This window comes from Periplaneta americana, chromosome 2 (assembly GCF_040183065.1).
Source record: "Periplaneta americana isolate PAMFEO1 chromosome 2, P.americana_PAMFEO1_priV1, whole genome shotgun sequence".
Classification (NCBI taxonomy): domain Eukaryota; kingdom Metazoa; phylum Arthropoda; class Insecta; order Blattodea; family Blattidae; genus Periplaneta; species Periplaneta americana.
In genome coordinates this window covers 19,051,299-19,074,776 of record NC_091118.1, presented here as the reverse complement: position 1 = coordinate 19,074,776, position 23,478 = coordinate 19,051,299, and the positions used below count along the sequence as shown (strand labels likewise).

Here is a 23,478-nt window from a genome sequence, read left to right as displayed (position 1 = left end):
TCGATCCCGGGACCTTTCGCTTAGCACACGAATGTGGCTTCAGAACAATTTTTCCTTAAAATGATTAAATTGGCTGCATTTAAAGATTTGGATTAAGGAATGAAACGACAACAGTTTCACAAAAATATAGATTTTCACAATCTACATTAGCTACTTTTCTTAAAAAAGGAAAACAATTTAGGAAAGTGTTATGAGTGGCAAATTTGATCCAGCACGAAAACGATTGAAGACGGCAGTTTCAGATGATGTGGATAGTGCTACAAAAAAATAGTTTATGCGAGTGGATGATGGTGTATCAGTGTTTAGGAGTGCACTGATGAATCTAAAAATTGCAGAACTGAAGGATGATAAGTTAAAAGGCAGCAAAGACGAACATCCCGCAGATGATAATTGTGATGACAGTTATGTAAGAACCAAAAACGTACCTTATTTAGAACTGCTTGGACACAGAACAAATTCAGTGTGCTGCAAGTTTTCTTTAATATGTTATGAAGGAACAACTAATTGCTTTGGAATCTTTAAGGTCGATGTTTATTAAAGAAGCTATCAAGAGCAAAAAACAAAGAACAATTTCAGATTTCTTTCAAAATTAAATGCAAGCAGTAATATTGTACTTATTTTTTTTTTGTTCGTTATTTAACGCCACTGTATCAACTATTAGGTTATTTAGCATCGATGAGATTGGTGATAGCGAGATGATATTTGGCAAGATGAGACCGAGGATTCACATAGACTACCTTGCATTCACATTACGGTTGAGGAAAACATCGGAAAAAACCCAACCAGGTAATCAGCTCAAGAGGGGATCGAACCCACGCCCCTAAAGCAACTTCAGACCAGCTGGCAAGTGCCTTGTACTTATTAAATCCACTTCTGCAGTACGTAAGTACATAAATGTGTAATTTATTTAGTTCCTTTACATGTTACCTTCTAGTATTATCCTGTAGGTTACATGGTACCCTGCTTGCACTTTTATCCTGTGATAAACAATAACCCTGATATAACAATACAACCTGCTAGGGCGCGCAAATATCGTTATATGGAGGTTTGACTGTATTGGAATTCACATAATTAGGCAGGAACCTAAATGCGATGTTACACTTTGTAATTAATATAAACTACATTGCCACTAAGAAAGTAAAACATGTACATGAGTCGAACTGTGATCAGAATGAGATGGTCGAAGCAACTTCATTTCACAGCTATCACTGCATAGTCGAGATTGTCAAAGGAATGCTCTAAAATGTCCCAAATCATAACGATTTATTAATATTATCATTCTCTGAATTTCTTTACGTATTACTTAAGCACTATGGGGACTTAGATTTTCATGTGAAAGTTTGGAATTTTTGGACATTATCACTGAACAGTAATGTTTCCTGTCCCAAATTAGACGGGACATCCCGAATTTTTATGAAATTTTCAGTATCCCGAATTACACCTACTTACTTACTGGCTTTAATATCATATAAAACTTCTCTAAGCAGGACAAATTATATGGCAGGACAACAAATTCGATTAACTTATGATCTTAATCTAGAATCTGACATTAGCCTGGATGAGTTATACGAGGAATTATCCTTTGAGTTGTAGCAAAATAAATGCCACTCAAGTGGACTACACAGCAGGTGAGACCTTAGGTATGAAATGGAAGGAGATTCAGAATACTGGTAAAGAAAACATTCCCAATCTCTATAAACTCATATGGTTTGTTTGAAGCATTTCTGATAATTAATTGATGAACTAGTGGACTTACTCGTGTTAAATATGAAATATCTGTCCGGCTTACAGCTGTTTTCTGATAGTAATGCCTTTGTAGAAAGGATGTTCTCTCTTATGAACTTAAAATGGACAGATTCAAGAAACATGTGCTCAGTTGACCTCATAAAAAGTGAAATTATACTTTTAAAAAATGTTACAGATACTTGTACGAACTATTTTGTGAGAATGAAACAAAACACACAAATGTAATCTTCATCTTACGATGTTTGGTGATGTATATAGCTCCGTTGATGTGACATATTAATGAATTTAAATACTATTATAGTCACAATCTGCGGTTCGATTCCCGCTCGAGGTTGTGTAATTTTTCTTTCATACCATGGCATGATTGCGACTATAATAGTATTTAAATTCATTAAAACATACAACTTTTAGAATACGATGAAAGAGTAATGGAACGGAGAAGCTTCCAAATGTAAGGTCTGTGGAATAAAATAAATGAAATGAAATGAAAAAAATTAAACAAGAAGTATCCTACACTTTCAGATCTTGAATTACAAGAACAGATAGACTTGTGTTCTTCAGTATTTTCTCTTCATTAAAAGCATTTCAAGATATGCTACAGCGAATTCAGTTAATTTTTGTAATTTTGAAGTAAAATCATACAAATTAAACGTAAAATTTAAAATATTTTTATAATCACTAGTAATACAGTCAAATGTATTCAATCTTTCAATTTTTTTATAAGGTTTAGAATTGCATATTCAACTTCGGCTTTTTAATTTGATGCATTTAGGATAGGGAAAGACTTTCATATTCGATAAATGTGTCCCCCTTTAGACTTACCCAAAGGTGGCAACCCTACTCAACAGGCTTATAATTTGTACAAAGTTTTGATATAACCGTGAATGAAATCAACTAGTAAAGAGTCAATTTTTGTCCAAGAACACTCTCACCATAACTTTACTGAAAGAATGTATTATTTTGAAACTGTTGTACAAATTCTGAAAGATCCACTTATAGCAGACCCTGCCTTGAAAATTCAGTTTTGCATTTGTTTGGGAAGCTGAAGCAACATGCATTTTTTTTTTTAAGTTAGTGCCACGTTGAGATAAATTTTATATAAACTTGAGAATTACGTTGAAAAATAAGTAAGAAATATGTTTCATCTTGCTGCACAATGTTGGGGAATAAGAACACAAATTTCATTTGTTTTTGCTAGGGTAATTACATTTAGAACTGCTATCACAGACGCAAATGTTTAATACAATTATTAAGTCACTGCTGAAAGAAATAATAGTGTCTAGACAAATGCTCAAAACATAATTTCACTCACGTTTCAACCAAGTCATCATTCTTCTTCATCACGACTGGCACTGGCTCTTCCTTCATAGTACTTGGTTCTCCCTGTGAACGATATGCAGCAAGTTCAACACAAACACATACTTAGCTATTTCACACGGTTCATTAGGAGAAAGATGCACTCGAAAATTACAACAAAGAAATAAATGAACACTTAGTAGACTTCTGAATCTACATTGCATAATTTGGCAACTACATTCACATGTTACGGCTGACTTCATATAAAATGATACAATAAATTATACAACCATTATTATGACATCAACTTTTGAACTCTTGTCTCCAGAAGTAATCCAAAAATTTAGATTTCAAACAGCAATACAAAAAAATTTCGAAATGTATACCATATCAAATCTCTCTAAGAACATTAAGATAATGTCGTAATGGAAATACTAAATGCAAAAATAGAAAAGCCTGGTATTATTTTTTTGTGAAATTACTTCTGTTGCAAGATGCATGACTTCAACATGGCTTGTTGCTATACCACCACAACTTACCTCAATTTCATACTTCATCACAGGAAAAGGCACTACATTTTCTTCGCATCTAATATCTGAGTCATAATCATAGCTCAGGTCGGATGATTCCACTTTGATTTCATTTACATTCCTTTCCAATCTGTTCCCCTCCTATGCATAAATATGACACAAAGTAAATTAGTTTATCAAAATATTAATCTTCAGAAGAGGAGAAAACTTTTTATCTTGAGATTAGAGAAACATGCTGCATGATGGTAACAATTACCACTGACAGTGGTCTTACCTCTATACGATTTGTGTCGTCATTCTTTGGCTTCAATGTATCAATTTCGTTTTCACTTTTAAACACGTCCGTTAGAGAAGTTTCGTCATTCCTTGAAACCAATGGTTCAATTTCGTGTTCCTTTTTAATCATATCCATTACAACAGTTTCGTCATTCTTTGAAGCCAATGGATCAATTTCGTGTTCTGTTTTAATGATATCCGTGGAAACTGTTTGCTTTTTCTCTAGAAGCAAATCCTCGAAATTCTGTTCTGCTTTAATGTCAGTCACAACTGTCTCCTCATTCTTTACAGTCAATGGTTCGGTTTCGTTTGTTTTAATTACATCCATGACAACTAGAGAAAGAAAAGAATTGATCTGTAATATCAATTACACGCATAAGTTTATGACCATTACAACTAATGAATATAACTCCCAGGATAGTTGCTATATAAGAAATCATGATTAAAGAGCTATTGTCCATTAGCCTATATTATGACAAGCTAAAGAGAAGAACTTCCTATTAAAAAAAAAAAAAGGTAAAGGTATCCCTGTAACATGCCATGAAGGCACTTGGGGGGCATGGAGGTAGAGCCCCATGCTTTCCATGACCTCGGCACTAGAATGAGGTGGTGTGGTCGGCACCACGCTCTAACCGCCTTTTACCCCCAGGAAGGTCCCGGTACTCAATTTTATAGGAGGCTGAGTGAACCTCGGGGCCATTCTGAAAGTTTGGCAACGAGAAAAAAATCCTGTCACCACCTGGGATCGAACCCCGGACCTTCCAGTCCGTAGCCAGCTGCTCTACCAACTGAGCTACCCAGCCGCCCAAAGAACTTCCTATATACATAAAAAAGTAATATGTACGACAATTACTTTTACAATAGTGGTGAGGTGGCACTAGCAGTGGTAGCAATGACAATAGGAATTAAAATGACAGGTTGAGTGGTCCGATAAGCCGATGTCTAACTACAGAGAGAGGCAGCGAAAAGTTACTGTACTATGCAAGGGACGTGTTTGTTGAGCGCACGTTATTACGTTGTGTTGCACTACTACACTTGTTATTGAACATTATTTGTGTTATTTGTGACTAAACTTGTCAACTAAACACTCTGCACACTTCCTGCTCTCCGCACTCCATTCCCACCACTTGGGAATTTTAAGCTTACCATAATGAAACTGAATGCTCACCCATGCTGCTACAGCTTACCGGTGAGTCTAGCAATAAATTTCGGGCAATCTGTTCCCTGACGTCCCCTGCATAGTGTGATAACTTTTTGCTGCCTCTTTCTGTATACAAGTTATACAAAGGTAATATGGATGTGGTTAATTGTGATTATGCGTTGCTGGAAGGGTTGGTGTTGGCAGTGAAGATTGTGATAATGATAATGGTGATGTGAATTTGATGATGTTGATGATAATAATAAAAACGTGAAAAAAGAGTAAGAGGAAAATGTAATTATGTCAAGTGTTTATGACAGTATGGTGACAATGCGCCCATTTACCTGCATAAGGAGACAAAACCAACCAAATTTAGAGTGTGTTGAGTGTATACAGACACTGAGGATAATGCCAACAGTTAACAGCATGGAAAGCCAATGCTCTAACCATTCGGCTAACAATGCACCACATAAATTCAATGTGAAGTCAACTATTCTCGCAGCTATTCGGAGTTTTATGACTATTTGCTCTCTAAGGCGCAAAAAGAAACAGACAGTGATGAAATATGCAATGTACAGAGTAGGCCCTATATTATTTGTGTGACATAAAAACTAGGAACTAATAGTAGCTTAACAGTTACTAAAAAAAGAGAAATATATTATATTGCTGCACGTCATATTTTACACTGTGACAGACTTACTAGGATTTTCGAATTTTGAAAAATTCATCAGCCTCAGCTACTCCTCAATGTTTTTCTTTCTAGTGTTAGAGAACAAAGTCCTTTCCTAAATTGTAATTCTTGACCTAACCATATTTGTGAGTGTGGGGCGATTTGCCACTAATCTAGCTTATCAAACCCTAGTTATGATTGACTGTAAGACTACTTGCCACTAAACTATCTACTCATCAAACTCTAGACAATCTTAACACTGAGAATTGAGCTACTTATCACTAATCTCACTCATCATCAACTACCTAAGTTTATCACTGACTGTAAGGCTAAACTGATAACGATTCCACTGGGAATGACAGCCTAAATGACTTCAAAAACACTCACAATTTGTCCCCTGATCGCAAAGTAGTTTGGATCCTAGCAACCATTTAAAAATAACTGGGGAAACCACAACATTATTATGCCAGATTTGTATACTAAAATCGGTAAGAATTTTAAAGAAAAAAAAACTGTATGGTAATCATGTTCAGTTTCACAAAAAAGAAAATATAATTTGGAGGTTTCAAAGACAGAGAATTCTGTTTCTAAAATTTTCTTTAATGTGTGTAAAAGATCCTTTTCCATCACTGTCCATCCATTCTTAAAACCAAACTCACCTCTGTCTAATGCCACCTTCCTGCGACCGTTTGAAGCTTTTCTTTTGGGGCCTGGAAATGTGGTAAGGTGCGATGGTTGGCCTTCAAAAACTGATGGGTAGGCGTCATCAGTCAGTTTAGGCCTACCTCTGGGAACAATTAATATTGTACCGTCATTCCTAGTTGCTTTGTGTTCTCGAATAATAAAACGTTCACTGAAATGGTTTATGCACACGACTGAAGAATTTCCGGGCACAAAATTTCCTCTGCGAATACATTTCAGCCACTGCTGTCTCCGATGTGGATCTTTCGGAAACAAAAAAGTTGAAACTGGTGGAGTCTTCTGTGACTTATAATTTGACGAACAGCACGGCACACAACACATTCGTGGCATCTAAAACAATAAAAGATTGCTTAATGGATCTGCATCAGTATTATCATTGATAATTAAGTTAATTGGATGTATCATGTAATAATGTAGCATATTCTAATGCATGCCTTGCTTCAGTATTCCTATGACAGTGATGAAGGTAGGAGATTGCCCAGTGGTATTGCCACTAATATCTCAACTCAACTTAAACCTTACCGCAGACTGTGGGTACTGTACTGGTATAGTGCAAATATCGAAAAGCGAAATACATAATAAATGTTTGGAAATGCACAATACAGTGTGAAGACATATTATCATAGCCTATACGGTAGTAAGTACACTAAAAGCTACAATAAATAAATAGAACAATGTCATACTCACGATTAACCAATACCAGAACACATATACGATATTTTGATTTCGAAAGTATCTGTAACTATCACTATTCAATGATTGAAAGTAGGATAACTACGAAGTGTCGCCAACACCAAATAATTCGCTTTATTTGTGTTTATCGCTTAAATTCTGTGTGATTGTGGTGAACTGGTTAAGATACACAAGCCCCTAAAATCTACACCTTGCAATCTTTCGTCGGCTGCCGAGTAGAGGTGGGTAAAAAATAACACAACAGTTATTTTGGAACTGTTCCGGTCTCGGAACTGTTGCAAAAATGAACAGTAGGTCTGAACCTCCTGTTCCGAAATAACACTGTTCCGACTCCGAGCTGCTCACTTGCCCAGCTGTTGCGGGCTCGCAGTACTGCGTTGCACAAGGTATGTTCCGACTCCGAGACAACAGAGAACAGTCGGAACCTGTTCCGTTGAACCAATGACAGCTCCGGCTACACTGTTCTCGTCGTTCTTTATGTTGTACTTGGAACAAGTTGGAACTTGGAACTCTCACGTGGATGGATGAGGAAGCATGGAAATTGAAATCCTTGTAGTGTGATCATAAGTAATGACAGAGAGCGAGGTGTGATGCGAAGTTTAAATTATTACACTTTGGTACAGATGCGTTTCTAACATTTTACTAAGTGTGGGAATTTCAGGTTTCACTACAGCTAATGTATAAATATATACAGTAGTTATATATATTTTTATTATGTATCAAATTATAATGTAATTATTATCATCATAACTAAGCATTAAGAAACGTAAAAATAAAAATTAATAATTTTAGTTCTTTTTTTACTACGGAACACGGAGAACAAAAATTACATACTACACGTTTTAAATGAGATGTTAATTCTTTTAGCTGGTTACCGTGTCTTCATGACTTCATATGCCAATTAGTGTTGCAATCTGACCTTGTATTCAACAGCTGTTCATCTAATAAACACGAAGCTTCTGTCCGCATACACAGCAAGTTTCCAAACAGATTCGAATGTGCATTGGGATGTCATCTATTGAGAAACGTGTGCTATGTCGTCATGCCGATAACGTATGTGCGAGCTGCTTGGGGAAGAGGGAGGGTACTGTACGAATCCTCAAATGGAGCGAGAGTCAAAGAGATAGCTCGCATCAGTGAACGATTCAGACACATCTCTACTTGTAACTGTTATTTCGGAACTGTTATTTGGAACATAGTATTTTTCCGGAACTGGAACAGCCGGAACTGTTCCGGGAAAAGAACAACTTCGCCCATCACTACTGCCGAGTCACTTCGACAACTTTCGCTTGTATTCGGAACAGCTGAGTATTTTCTGACGTCACGACAATAAACTTTCGCTTTCATTCGGAACAGCTGACAATTTTCCGCTGCTACGAAGTAAATTGCCGAACACGTGGCGCACAATATATTGTATAATATTACAATAAATACAGAAATGCGTTATATTTCAATGTCCAATAGCACTGATGGCAATGAGGTTCCCTGCTGCAATGATTTTATTTATTTTTTACGACGCTTTTTCAACTGCTATGGTTATCTGAATGGGATGAAAGTGATAATACCAGCGAAATGAGTCCAGAATCCAGTGCCGAAAGTTACCCAGCATTTACTCTTAATGGGTTGAGGGAAAACCCCGAAAGAAACCTCAACCAGGTAACTTATTCCAACCAGGATTTGAACCTGGGCCCGCTCGTTGCACGGTCAGGAATCCTAATCGTTACTCCACAGTGTGGATTTGCAATAAATTAATTTTGTAAATTAAAGTACTAAAAATCGTTAAAAAATAATGTAGGACTACAAGTTATTGAACATTTCCACAATTCTTGAAAACAATCTACTACACAAATACAATTAATTTGACTTGCCTCTAAACACTTCTGCAGTCCGACATAATTAACTTATTAATATGTTAAAAAAAAAAAAAAAAAAAAGGAGACTTTATAGTGACATCTCAGGTTGTTTATTTTTAACCCTGGAGCAGGTGCGTGGTCTTTTGTTATATGAGCTAGCGCACTGTGTACTTAGTACACATCTAGGAAAAATTGTGTTCCCTTTATGGAATTCACTGTTTTCTGGAATATAGTTCGTCCAAAATTGTGCATATGACTTCAAATTTATAGCTAATCCTTCTTTCTTGTTTGGTGATCTTGCTATCAAAACGGATGCAGCATAAAAGAAATAGAAACCTCTTGTAGCTCATGGCCGCACTCGTTATTTACATTCCAGAACCATCCGTTGTCCAAATTCCGATCACATTTGTATGGTTTGTTTTTTTGGTTCCAATGAGATACAGCGATCCCAGCAACGCCATTATTTCACATCTTGTTTCTTTTGCGTCCCTATCTCTGGAATATTCTACACTGTCTTTCTTAAACTTATACAATTTTATCGATCATCTCAATGGTCATAATTTTAGCGAAAGCCTCAAATTCACTTGTAACATTTACATCAGCAGACTTACCTCCAGGAAAATTTTTTACAACGTTTCTTCTTTTTGCTTTAGTTGTTCCTGTGCAACAAATTTTATTTCATTTGCAATAATTTCCGCCTTTTCTGATAAAATAATTGGTATCATAAAATATCTCCCGCTGTCATCACATGCATCATGTTCATTATATTCTTGTTCATATTGTGAATTGTGGTCACGTTCAATAATGACATCATTTTACTCTTCTCCCTCTTCATCATTTTTGTTAGCAGGCTCTTTCTCGAACTCTGCATTCTCCTTGAGTAGGCAGTCAAGTTTTCTGTCTGTTAGATGTGCTGCTCTATAGTATATCATTCATTGATATCAGATGTTGAAGTCAACACTAGGAGTATGTAGCCTACATTGTACTAAATCGCAATGCATTACAAATAACAAGGAAATTATATTACTTACATGACCTGGCATGTTGTATACTTTTTACATGGCAGTGACATTGCTGTAGTTTAATTTAATTTTCTCCTCTTCACTTGCAGACTGAACAACATAACTTCTCACTACGTAAGCTGGAGCAATACTGAAGAAATAGCTAAAAGCTCGCAAAAATCAAGACCAAAGGAAAACGATTAAACGACATTAATTCGAAGCTGTATGCTTTTTACGTAGGCACACCCACTCGAGGGTAAATGAGTTTCATAATATTTATTTATTCATTAAAGACATCAGCTCAAAGAATTTGAGTGACCACAAGGGTCCTGAATACAATAAACATGTACAATATTATGTGATTTGAAATATTAAAGAAAAAAAGAAAGTTAATTGTTGAAGGCAAATAATACAAGTGGATTAATTGAAAGAGATGATGATGTAATATTTGAAGAGAATCCTTGATAATATTTATAAGAATAGACATTACATAATCAAAAGGAATCTGAAATTCCTTAAGATAATTCCATGTGAATTTTGTAATAAATTGAACCTCTACTGCCAAACAGCAAACCAATGACAGACCATTATTTAAGAGGGACGTTGTATTTATGAGAAAGATAAGGCAGACAAGGTTCATGTATAGACTTCTTCTCAATATCAACTTCGGTGGCTTGATTTAGGTTCCTTTCGAAACGGATAGTAGGGTCAAGAACAAGAGCCCGTTTTAAGCGTCCATTAATAGCAATAATGTCTGCCTGTCTGAAAGAACCATCTGATGATACACAATGTACTTCCTCATGAATCTCCCAATTTAAAGTTTTTAACGATGATGTCTAGCATTGATCAGCATTGTATATTTAGATATTTCCTTTTTATTTACTTTTTGAGGGTAAACTAATTCCTATGTTATTTTAAATTTTGGGTTATGTTAACGTAAATTTAAATACTTAACAGCAAATATTCAGTTATACTTTACTGTACATAATTACTAAAGTAATTAAACAAATAATACTAGACAATGATAATGTTAAAAAATTAAATATAATTTTGCAATGTTATTTTCTAAATGCTAGTAATACAATAATCACATAATTATGTAATAAAAATTAAAACATGAGTTTTTTTTCACTTACATTTATGTTGATAGCTTCCTAATTTCCATGTGATTGTTGTATTTCACAGCTGAATCTTGGGATGGCATTCCACCATTTCAGTCTTACACAGAAGGCATGTACCATCAGGCTAACAAAATCCAGACGACATCACATAGGCTAAATGAGATGCTTAAGGGGCAGAAGTGAGAGATTGTATAAATTAACAACAACAACAACAACAATAATAATAATAATAATAATGATAAAGATATTAACGATACTTACTTACTTATTGGCTTTTAAGGAACCCGGAGGTTCATTGCTGCCCTCACATAAGCCCGCCATCGGTCCCTATCCTGAGCAAGATTGATTAATCCAGTCTCTACCATCATATCCCACCTCCCTCAAATCCATTTTAATATTATCTTTCCATCTACGTCTCGGCCTCCCCAAAGGTCTTTTTCCCACCGGCCTCCCAACTAACACTCTATATGCATTTCTGGATTCGCCCATACGTGCTACATGCCCTGCCCATCTCAAGCGTCTGGATTTAATGTTCCTAATTATGTCAGGTGAAGAATACAATGCGTGCAGTTCTGCATTGTGTAACTTTCTCCATTCTCCTGTAACTTCATCCCTCTTAGCCCCAAATATTTTCCTAAGAACCTTATTCTCAAACACCCTTAATCTATATTCCTCTCTCAAAGTGAGAGTCCAAGCTTCACAACTGTATAGAACAGCCGGTAATATAACTGTTTTATAAATTCTAACTTTCAGATTTTTTGACAGCAGACTAGATGACAAAAGCTTCTCAACCGAATAATAACTGGCATTTCCCATATTTATTTTGCGTTTAATTTCCTCCCGAGTGTCATTTATATTTGTTACTGTTGCTCCAAGATATTTGAATTTTGCACCTCTTCGAAGGATAAATCTCTAATTTTTATATTTCCATTTCGTACAATATTCTGGTCACGAGACATAATCATATACTTAGTCTTTTCGGGATTTACTTCCAACCCTATCGCTTTACTTGCTTCAAGTAGAATTTCCGTGTTTTCCCTAATCGTTCGTGGATTTTCTCCTAACATATTCACGTCATCCGCATAGACAAGAAGCTGATGTAACCTGTTCAATTCCAAACCCTCTCTGTTATCCTGAACTTTCCTAATGGCATATTCTAGAGCAAAGTTAAAAAGTAGAGTTGACAATGCATCTCCCTGCTTTAGCCCGCAGTGAATTGGAAAAGCATCAGATAGAAACTGGCCTATACGGACTGTGCTGTAAGTTTCTCTAAGACACATTTTAATTAATCGAACTAGTTTCTTGGGAATACCAAATTCAATAAGAATATCATATAAAACTTCTCTCTTAACCGAGTCATACGCCTTTTTGAAATCTATAAATAACTGATGTACTGTACCCTTATACTCCCATTTTTTCTCCAATATATGTCGAATACAAAAAATCTGATCAATAGTCGATCTATTACGCCTAAAACCACACTGATGATCCCCAATAATTTCTTCTACATATGGAGTTAATCTTCTCAAAAGGATATTCGACAAAATTTTATACGATGTCAACAAAAGTGATATTCCTCAAAAGTTACTACAGTTAGTCTTGTCCCCCTTCTTAAAGATAGGTACGATTATGGACTCCTTCCATTGTTCTGGTACAATTTCCTTTTCCCAAATTGCAAGTACAAGTTTATAAATTTCGCTAGATAATGCCCTTCCACCCTCTTGTATTAATTCTGCTGGAATTTGATCAATACCTGGAGACTTGTACTTTTTCAGATTTTATATTGCAATTTCGACTTCAATTAACGATAATAATAATAATAATAATAATAATAATAATAATAATAATAATAATAATAATAATAATAATACGTTAGGGCCTGAAAATCACACCAGCTCCCCAGATTCTACTTCCATGCTCTTCTATTATTTCTCAACTCAATCCTGAGGGCTGATTAATCCACAGTCAGAAAAGGATACTGCACTCACTGGCGATCAAGTATTAATAATTTGTTTACAACCAACATTTGGCTTGACAACTCATACAGACATCGACTCCATCCTACCAACCCACAGATAAAGCAGTCATTCATAGCACTTACTCTCAAATACAGTAACACTGGCTTGTTCACAGCATAATTTAAATTAGATACAACTCAGAAATACGTGTAAATAAGTGTTCGCGTAGGCTTCCGTGGCTGGTGTACATGGTGTGTGGATAAGCTTCAGGGCTTCTTGGTGTTGGTGGCTGACGTTTCGACCGCTGTGTTGTGGCCTTATCCAACAACTGCTCTGAAGATGACCACAACACAGCGGTCGAAATGTCAGCCACCAACACCAAGACAATGCGGTAGAAGCCCTGAAGCTTATCCACACACCACGTGTAAATAAGGTTTGAACAGAAGATAATTTTCGAATAAATAAGAATCATTTTAACAAAGCATAGCGACTGGGAGCATTTAATGATCTGCAACTGTTTTAAAAAACTTGGAATGTTCTGTGAGAAAGAAGGTAAGCTTATGACCATACTTTGAAAAGAAATTAAATATTTCTTGCACAAGTAATACTATAATATTACGTACAGTGGGGGACATAATAAAATTGTTGGGCTGACAAAAATATTTTGATATCTGCAGCACAGATCATAGGAAACTACCATTTTAATTCTTCTTCGATATAAATATGTACTATTTTAACAGGAAAGCAAAGCAAGTCATCGTATGAGCTTCTGGCTCAAAGCATATGCAGTGTAGCGTTTTTTCACTTAGGAAATACTCGAGTTGCTCGACTATCATGTCCCACATTTTACATGGTAAATGACAAAAAATGCGATATTTTTAAGTCATTTATTTTCACATAAAGATACATAGCATGTGAAATTTCATCCCCTTTCAGATTGAATTTGACTGATTCTTCAGATTCAGCGATATATACAATGGAGGGGGAAAGGAACTGGGCACACTACCTCATTATCTCTTGACTTAATTGCTTCATGAGTCATGACTTACTGATGTCACTTATAAGGTTCAAACCTGTCTTAGGACAGATCACTAAACAACAACAAACACAATATCTTTAATTTCTAATATTTAACAATTTTCAATAAATATAACAAGGCAGTAATTCTTTCAGATTCTAAAGCTGCAATTCAGGGAATATGTTCCAATGCTACAAAGAAGTCAACAAAAATAAGAGAATGCTACAAAATGCTAACACAACTCCAAAAAGTTAATAAGATTGTCCGTCTCCAATGGATTCCAGCACACTGTGGAGTCATGGGGAATGAAACCGCAGACACACTTGCAAAGAAAGCCACAACAATTAAACAAAAGTCTAAATTTAATTTCTCATATTCCTCAATAAAACGCTTGATCACCACAAAATTTTCTCATTCATACCTACAAGAAATAGAATCAAATGCTAAAGACAAAAAATGGATTACACTACTTTCCAACCCAGATATAATCCCCCAGAGACCAAGGAAAACAGCAGTTGCAGTCTTCAGACTATTGACAAATCATGACTGTCTAGCAAGTCATCTCTACAGAATAGGTATCTCAGCTTCACCCATATGTGTCCTGTGTATCGATCCAGCAGAAATGAATGAAGACCACTTGAAGACCTGTGAAGCATAAGATCAGAAGAAACTACAGTTCAAAAGTATTGGAAAGCACGACTGCTAATGGCTTCTTTGCCAGATGCAAGGCACTAGACAACAACAACAACAACAACAATTTTCAACTAGTGAGTAAATTGATGGTTCATTTAGCAACATTCACAACAATGTGGAAAAGTTAAATAGTGTACTGAACAGCAGCATCATAAAATGCAGACACACCATCTGAAACTCTTTACTGATTGACTGTCAAAATTATTTAACAGCTGTGCAGTGGCTAGAGCGCTGAATTCATAATCTATGGACCTGGGTTCGATGCCCAGCATGCCTCTGATTTATGACTTGTTTTGGACAAGTCCATGGTCCGGGTAACAAAGGGTTTTTTTTCCAGGAGCTCCGGTTCCGCAGTGACATCCCAACATATCTGGATGATGCAAATCTGGCATTCAGGTATAGCTCCCTGTGAAGCTGACTTGAATAATTTTCAAGGAAAAATTGTTCCGGGGCCTGGTATCGAATCCAGGACCTTTGCTAAGCGCATCAATGTTCTACTGACTGAGCTACCCAAGAACTGTACCATACATCGGCTCAATTATTATTCCCTTTATATCCACATACCTCAAGTGGGCTGACAACACGTCAAGCCCAACATTGAGTGCACACAAACTCTGTGTGACTTGAATTGTGGTTTTCTGTTAATGAACAGTGACCTATATTACGCAAATCTGGCTTCGATTAGAATATGTGCTATATAATTACAAAGTATGTTATTCTTGCGTCACTTTCGTCGGCTACAGATGGCGAGATTTCAGTTTAGTGCAAATCGACAGGCTTTTAAGGTCTCTTGTGCCAATCACATTTTTTTCCAAGGGTCAAAGTTTAGATCTTTATGTTAGTGCAGAGAAGACAGGCAGGTCTTTAAATCCTACAGTGTCAATCGCATTATTTTCCAGAGGTTAAAGTTTAATTATTACTACATGATACCGGCAATTTCCTTTCATCTGAATTTCTGCCCATGATATCGATCCAAATTAACAGATTTACAAGAATCAAATCATTCCACATAATCTTCTGGAGATAAACCTTACCTGGTTTAATTATTTACCATAATAAAAATATCTACTTTACATACACTGACATCACAAAGTAATTTTTTAAATTATTTATTAGGCACTGTCTAATCTTAATCTCCAATCACCTTATTATATTACCAAAATCATGTGGGGGGGGGGAACTTTTATTTCTTCAATCCTGTCCAAGTTCTCCCCCAAAATACGCGTACCAATGGTTAAGGAACTATACACCAATGCTGCCTAGCTTCTGCACTACCACTGTGAGTCTGAAGTCATTACACAGTGCTGCCACTTTCCTCGAAACTAAATGTCAACTTTTCGATTTGCATCAAGAATTCTTGATGAGTGCCACAAATTCATGAATAGAAGCAGCAGCAGTAGCAGTAAGGACTTGCTGCTTGTCAACTGACAGAAACACCGGGATTGTTCACTGGGACTCACTGTATATTTAGCACCAATAATTCTAAGGGCACAACAGTAGAACCCAAGTCTGCACTGTAGCAATATGGAGAGGCACTTGAAAACTTCCTTCTAAGAATTACCGTATTTACTCGCTTATTAGATCCTCTCTCATATAATATCTCCTCCTCTACTTCAAGAGCAAAATGTAAATGTGTGTGTATATATACAGAGCGTTCACCTACAGGTGGGGCCAGGAAAGTGGCATGTATTGATATGCCGCTTTGTGCGCACAGTTGTTGAGACACGCTCGACAATCAAGGACATCAAGGTCGACAAGTTATCAGTTGTGAGCCAGCTGTTGCAGTATTTAACACGTACAGTGCAGTTTCTTGACACAGTTGCTTAAATATTCAGCGTTGTGTAAAATTTGTTAACAATGCAAAACGCAAAATTCACGCTTGAACAGAGTTTTTATGTATGATGCATATGTCAAAACAGAGTCATGTAGAGAGGTGCGTAGGCAATTTGAAGTGAAATATCCGGGTGCTCCAATTCCGGGTAGAGAAACTGTTAGACGTCTTGTTAACAAATTAAGGACAACAGGGTCGATAACTGCTACAATTCCTAAGCGAAAACGAAAAGTATTGACTGAAGAAAAAATTGATGAAATCAGTGCATCATTTACATGCTCTCCTAATAAATCTCTAAGACTTGTTTCACAGGAAGTTAGTGTTTCAAAAGCATCAGTCTTTACTGCTGCTAAACTTTTAAAATTAAAACCCTACAGAGTATAGTATAGAAAGCAGAAGCTTACGGATAGACGATTCCCGCAAGTGACACCGCAGGCAGGCCGCTTTCCTGGCCCCACCCGTAGTTGAACGCTCTCTCTCTCTCTCTCTCTATATATATATATATATATATATATATTCATCCATCCATCCTTAAGTTGGCCTGGTTGGCGGAGTTGGTATAGCGATGGCCTACTATGCCCGAGGTTGCGGGTTCGATCTCGGGCCAGGTCGATGGCATTTAAGTGTGCTTAAATGCGACAGGCTCATGTCAGTAGATTTACTGACATGTAAAAGAACTCCTGCAGGACAAAATTCCGGCACACCAGCGACGCTGATATAACCTCGGCAGTTGCGTCGTTAAATAAAACATAACATTTTAATGGTGCTACAGCCCTTGCTAGGTCTTGGCCTCTCTTAAAAGTCGCCTCCATTCTTCCCTTTCTCCTGCATGTGTTCTCCATCCTTATATACCCAACTTTCTTGTGTCCTTATGGATAGCATCTTCCCACCTTGCTTTTGAACTCCCCACGTGTCGTATTACAAAAATTTTCCATTCAAAACCTTCTTTGGTATTCTATTATCCCCCATTCGGATTACATGTCCAGCCCAGCATAATCTTCTAATTTTAACTTCTTCACATATCGTGGGTGCTCATGTAAAGGGGGTTAAGTTGTTTTGGCTACACTGGAATAAGTACAGATTTGAACTATCCACAATTACTTTTCTCTTGTGTTAAAGGGGTTAGGTCATTCTTCCATCTATGATGCAGTTACAGTGCTCCATATTTTATGACAAAGGGGTTTTGTTCAGTACCAAAGGAGAGAAGTTTACATATCTTGCAATTTCACTTAACCCTCTTTACACGAGCACCCACGATATATTTCCACATAGACCCCTTCGATGTATGTACAATCAAGGCTCTAGGTTCTGAATTTCTGCCTAAGAATTTTGCATACAGTATACTTATCAATAATTCATGCTTACGGAAAGATTGCAAGGTAAAACCACTTCTAAAACCATCCTCTGTCCCGTTACTTCTCCAATTCTCAGTGCTGACAAAGAGAAATAACATATCTCTTTTCTGTTTACCCTCAAAATACCTACCATACTCTCTATTGCATTAGTTCTTCCACTGTCACAGCACAGATAGATAAATTCCCTTTCTTCTTCTACTGCTGGTATTGGTTTCCACAGGCATACTTCCGAAATCAGTAATTCAAAGAAAGAGATCAGGGTCAGGGGTGTACGAAAAAATTAGCAACAAACGAGTTATTATGTGTCTTTTAAATTAAATGTGATTGACTTCGAAGAGAAAACGACATTTTTCAACTAATTTAGGCATACTTTTATCTCATTTTGAAAGTTGATCTCCCAAACGTTTTTTGCATTAAAATAGAGGAAATAACGAGGTCTAATATGCGAATAAATACAGATGTAAAACATAATCATATAAGAATATCATGCAAAATAAGTATTTCTAGTCTTTTAATTAATGTGCATTGACACATGTGTTCGAAGTTGAAAAAGTTGAGCAAAGTTCTTCCCACATATGTTACATCTGTACTGCTTCTTGCCTGTGTGAGTAAAGGAGTGTACCTGAAGATTCTGCAGTAGTGCAAAAGTCTCACCACATAAGTTGCATTTGAAATTCCTGTTCTGTGTATGCTTTGCTCTGTGTACTCGCAGATATCTAAGTCGTGCAACATGCACGCCGCAAATGTCGCATTTGAAAGGCTTCTTCCTCTTGTGCGTCAACTCGTGTCCCCGAAGGTGAGAGCGATGTTCAAATCTCCTATCACAAACGTCACATTTGAAAGACTTCTTGCCAGTATGTCTCAATGTGTGTTTACGGAGATAATCAATTTGTGCAAAACTCTTGTCACATATATTGCATTTATAATTCTTCTCCCCTGTGTGCGTCAATGCATGTTCTCGAAGACGATATTGGTAACGAAAATCCTCACCACACAATTTGCATTTTAAATACTTCACTCCTAAATCAGTGTCACTACCTTGTTTAAGGTCCTGGGCTACAGGATTACCATTATCACAAAATTCGAACTTCTGGTCTGAAATCTTATCTGAAGAACCACAAGAATCTGTAAGCTGCTGATTCACAACCATCTGTGCGTGCTGTGCTCTACTACAGAAATCTATGGACATCTTGAACGTGTCACTTTTTTGGCTTTTTCCATCACCATGACAATACAACTCCAGAGACCTACAAAATCAAAGATTTTACATCACAAGGCTGAATGCCAGACATTCAACATGATCTATGAACCAACAATCCTGTTCTATAAAGATAAATGTAGCCTGTCCCACATTGATGTAATAGGTCTGATGGTGGGAGCACGAGGTACCATACCCTCCTTCTTTGCCAACAAATGTAAAAACCTGGGCCTAACACACAGCATTGTGAAGGAAATAGCCATTAGTGCCCTCAAAGGATCGGTTCAGATATTGAGAAATCATTTGCATGGGAGTGATAATGGAAATTTCAAGTTATCTTAACTGATGGCTGTTGATGGGTTTAGATATCAATGCCAATAAATCCGTACTATTATTTTTCTCGCGGTAGATGGCATTCAAATCATTCTAATCTATCTGATGATATTTTTTTCCCCACCCTTTCTTAACTGTAAATGAGCAAAAACGCTACTTAGGTGTAAATTTTTCTGACATTTTGTATATTCGATTCCCTAACCATTTCAAATGTATATCATTTTACCTTTTAGGTGTATTTCCAAATTATATGTAATATGCTTTGTCTAATTTGGCAACCTTTTCATAAGGGAAGCTAAATTTATATATAATGCTATATTTTTTAAATGTCTCTATAAAAACCTTCTAACAGTCAGAAAGTAAACCCCTCTCTTATTTATTCGCCCGTTTCCATACTTTCTCTCACTGTCATAATATTAATACTCAATCACAACGCGATAACACGCTAGAAATTCCACTTCACACATCATCTTTGTATTCCTCATCCTTCAGTGTTGCTACCTCTCGTCACTGGAACTCACTGCCACCTGAAGTCAAGGGTTGCCGAATCTTGAAATCTTTCAAATCCAAGTTAGAAAATTATCTCATGACAAGTTGCCAAACTAACTTACTGTTATGACAAGTATTGTATTGCATGTTTCCATGTATTCACTACATTATATATATATATATATATATATATATTTTCTAGTGATATTTATTTCATTTTATCTGTTTTTGTTTCATCACATTTCCCGATAATGGTATGTCTATCATGTGGTAACTTGAGCTACTTATAATCATAATTTTCTCTGCTGTGTGTACCTAATAAATATTATATTCATTGTATGCTTTATCATGATCATGATCATCATTATCATTATTATTATTATTATTATTATTATTACTATTACTATTATTATTATTATTATTATTATTATTATTATTATTATTATTATTATTATATTGAATAAGCAGTCGTGGACAGCCGATAAGGGGTGATCCTCCAGCTTGGGGGTTGGCGAAGGGCTAACAACTCATCACCGTAAAAAACAGCTTGTTACGAATCCCTACAATGCATATAGTGTTAGTTGGGAGGCCGGAGGGAAAAAGACCTTTAGGGAGGCCGAGACCTACATGGGAGGATAATATTAAAATGGATTTGAGGGAGGTGGGGTATGATAGAGACTGGATTAATCTTGCACAGGATAGGGACCGCTGGCGGGCTTATGTGAGGGCGGCAATGAACCTTCGGGTTCCTTAAAAGCCATTTGTAAGTAAGTAAGTTATTATTATTATTATTATTATTATTATTATTATTATTATTATTATTATTTTATAGTGATATTTTCACGAGAATGACAAGTTTATCAGCTGCACACGATCACGGTTGTGATTTATGCACGATTGTGGAACCACCACTTTTATCACAACAATGTATGAAACCTAGTAACAACAAAAGTCATACTTATTACATACCTAAACCTTAATATTACGAACACTGTGCCTCCAACAGAAAACAAACTGGTCAACAAATTGAAGCAGAAAAGGCAAAATATGTAAATAAAAGCTCTCACATCATTATACTCACTTCTCAGTCAAGTCACCATTCTCCACCATCATACCTGGCATCACCTCCTCTTTCACAGCATCCTCATTCCAGAATTCTTCCTGGGGGAAAGAAAAAAAAAACATTATTGAAATAAGCTACACATCAAGTGATCAAGAAAATTTCTTTCGTTTTCTGAACAAAATTATATAAAGACAAAGCTGGTAACTCAAGTGGGTGGAAGTGAAATTTGACAAAGATAGTATTTTGGTGGTGAGTTTTCACGAAATACTCTTTCTTCTACTTGCATTATCACTGTTTTATTATTATTTATTAATCATCCTCACCATCACCTGGTGCTATGTACTTCGTCTCCCACAGTGCAAGGGTAACAAAAAGAGCTACAGCTTCAGCACATTGCTCATAGATGGGGGTGTTGAGTAAATGAAAGAATGTACCCGCCAATAGATGAAAGAAGGAAATATTAAGGGAAAAAAAGAACATTCTTGATCGTTTGAAATTGTTTAAACACCCAAGATAAGGTACCGTAGTTTCCCCTAACTATGGTCCACATTTGTCACATTTTTCTTTGTATTCAATACTATTCATCCAGATTAAGTGAAATTTTGGCTTCGGACTCTTGTAAATGTATATTAAATAAAAATTGACATATGTATTTGAAATTATTTAATTACAAGTGTTGAAAAAATAATAAGCATTGGTACATAGTTGCATTCTGAGTTGCCCAACTATGGTCCACTCATATATTCATGCTTGAAAACATGAATGGGCTATAACTGGATCTGTAATTATTCGTAAATCAATAAATTGAGTTTCTAATTTAAGGGAAGAAACATAATCTAGCACAGAAATATTAAAAATAAATGAAAAGTACATGGATTCTTTTTATTAGTACACATTACATAAACACACAATAAACAAGTGAAATCTGAAAGTCATTTTCCTGCAATAATGAACAACTACACTCACCGGCAAAAATACCGGGCCACCTAAAGTTTCTCATTTTTTTTTACGAGGTGAGAATCAAAAAACCCATTATGAAATGAAGAAAACATTGCTTCCCAGAAAAAAAAATCTTTTTTATTATCACTTGCGCTATTATTTTCAACTCCAAACAATGGATATAATTAAAAGCTGTAAAAACTTACGAATTGTTTCAATTTTCTTCCAAATGTTCAACTGATTTTGTGGCCACCCAGATGTTACTAATAGCGGATATTGCCTCCCCTCAGTAATTGCCGCTTCTTACTATACATGAAACAACAGCTCCATTGTTCTTCACTTCCAAAACTTTCCATGGCCACAATTCTTCCTCATAAGTAACTACCATATAACTATGTGCCTTAGCATTATTTTAACAGATTTCGTCTTCTTTTCCACATCTGACTCACTGTCTGTAAATATGGAGAGTACACCGGAAACATCATAATCTGTATCCAATTCGATTTCATCGCTCTCATAGTCACTTACAGGGACGGTTGTGATCATTCTACCCTGAAGTTTTCGTTTTACTGGACCATTATCCGTGCTAGTACCATTGATGCTGGAACAGCCTGTTTCTTTATTTACTGGACTATAATGTTAAATGGTGTTTTAGAATATACTGAGATACCGTATTTGCAGAAGTAAATAATCAAATTGTTCACATTTCATTCAAACAAATATTTCAAAATGAAATACAACTATGGTCCATGAAAAATTCTGGTACATAGTTGAGGACTGACTTGTAGCCTTGAGGTTAAACATTTTTCACGCAGAGTCCTTAACCTCTGCCAGTCTAATTATTACGTGAAAGTAAACACTATATAGCCAGGTTTAATTGTACAAAAAATCATATATTTCTAACGTACCAATTCTACAGAGGAGAGCTTAATAAAACAGAAAATCGCAAACTGAATGATTTCGTGTCTTCACACATTCAATAGAACGATGCACACTGGCCTTATTAAGCATCCATATCATTGCCACGTGTAATGGTAGATAGAAGCATCTATGGGAAACATAATTCCATCACAGTGGCGCCTTAAATGGCAAACACCGAACTCTTGAGGGACTAAGTAGTACATAATGCGTTTTGGACCATAGTTGGGTGCCTGGACCATAGTTATGGGAAATTACGGTACTGAAAATTAGTGTCTAAAACAGAGGCATGTGCATTTGAGATTCTACAATCATTAAGTCAAATAAGATCAGAAATTCTTTTATATTGGAAAACACATACATTCAATATTACACTAGTCCACTGCTGTGGTGTAACAGTTAGCATGTCAGACCATGAAACATGTGCACTAGGATTCAAATCCTGGTTGGAACAAGTTTCCTGGTTGAGATTTTTTCGGGATTTTCCCTGAACCCATTAAGGTAAAATGCTGGGTAATATTCGACGCTAGAATACTAGATTTATTTTGCTGGGATTATCATTTTCATTCAACTAAGCGCTAGATAAACATCGCAGTTGATAAAGCGTCATAAAATAAACCAATAAAAATATATTGCACTATCTCATCTCTCTTCTTC

The 23,478-nt window shown here is 36.1% G+C and overlaps 1 protein-coding gene across 1 annotated transcript in view; it reads right to left on the bottom strand.

Moving 5' to 3' along the window:
* Positions 1 to 23,478, bottom strand: part of LOC138695356 (zinc finger protein 84-like) — a 50,392-nt gene that overhangs the window by 10,171 nt on the left and 16,743 nt on the right. Inside the window, exons 7-13 of the mRNA XM_069819776.1 lie at positions 22,110 to 22,355; positions 20,983 to 21,062; positions 11,042 to 11,150; positions 6,316 to 6,688; positions 3,847 to 4,181; positions 3,582 to 3,713; positions 3,059 to 3,129 (exon numbers count right to left, since the gene is read on the bottom strand). Coding sequence (XP_069675877.1) covers positions 3,059 to 3,129; positions 3,582 to 3,713; positions 3,847 to 4,181; positions 6,316 to 6,688 — 911 coding nt within the window. The 5' untranslated portion in view covers positions 11,042 to 11,150; positions 20,983 to 21,062; positions 22,110 to 22,355. The remainder of the gene's footprint in view (positions 1 to 3,058; positions 3,130 to 3,581; positions 3,714 to 3,846; positions 4,182 to 6,315; positions 6,689 to 11,041; positions 11,151 to 20,982; positions 21,063 to 22,109; positions 22,356 to 23,478) is intronic.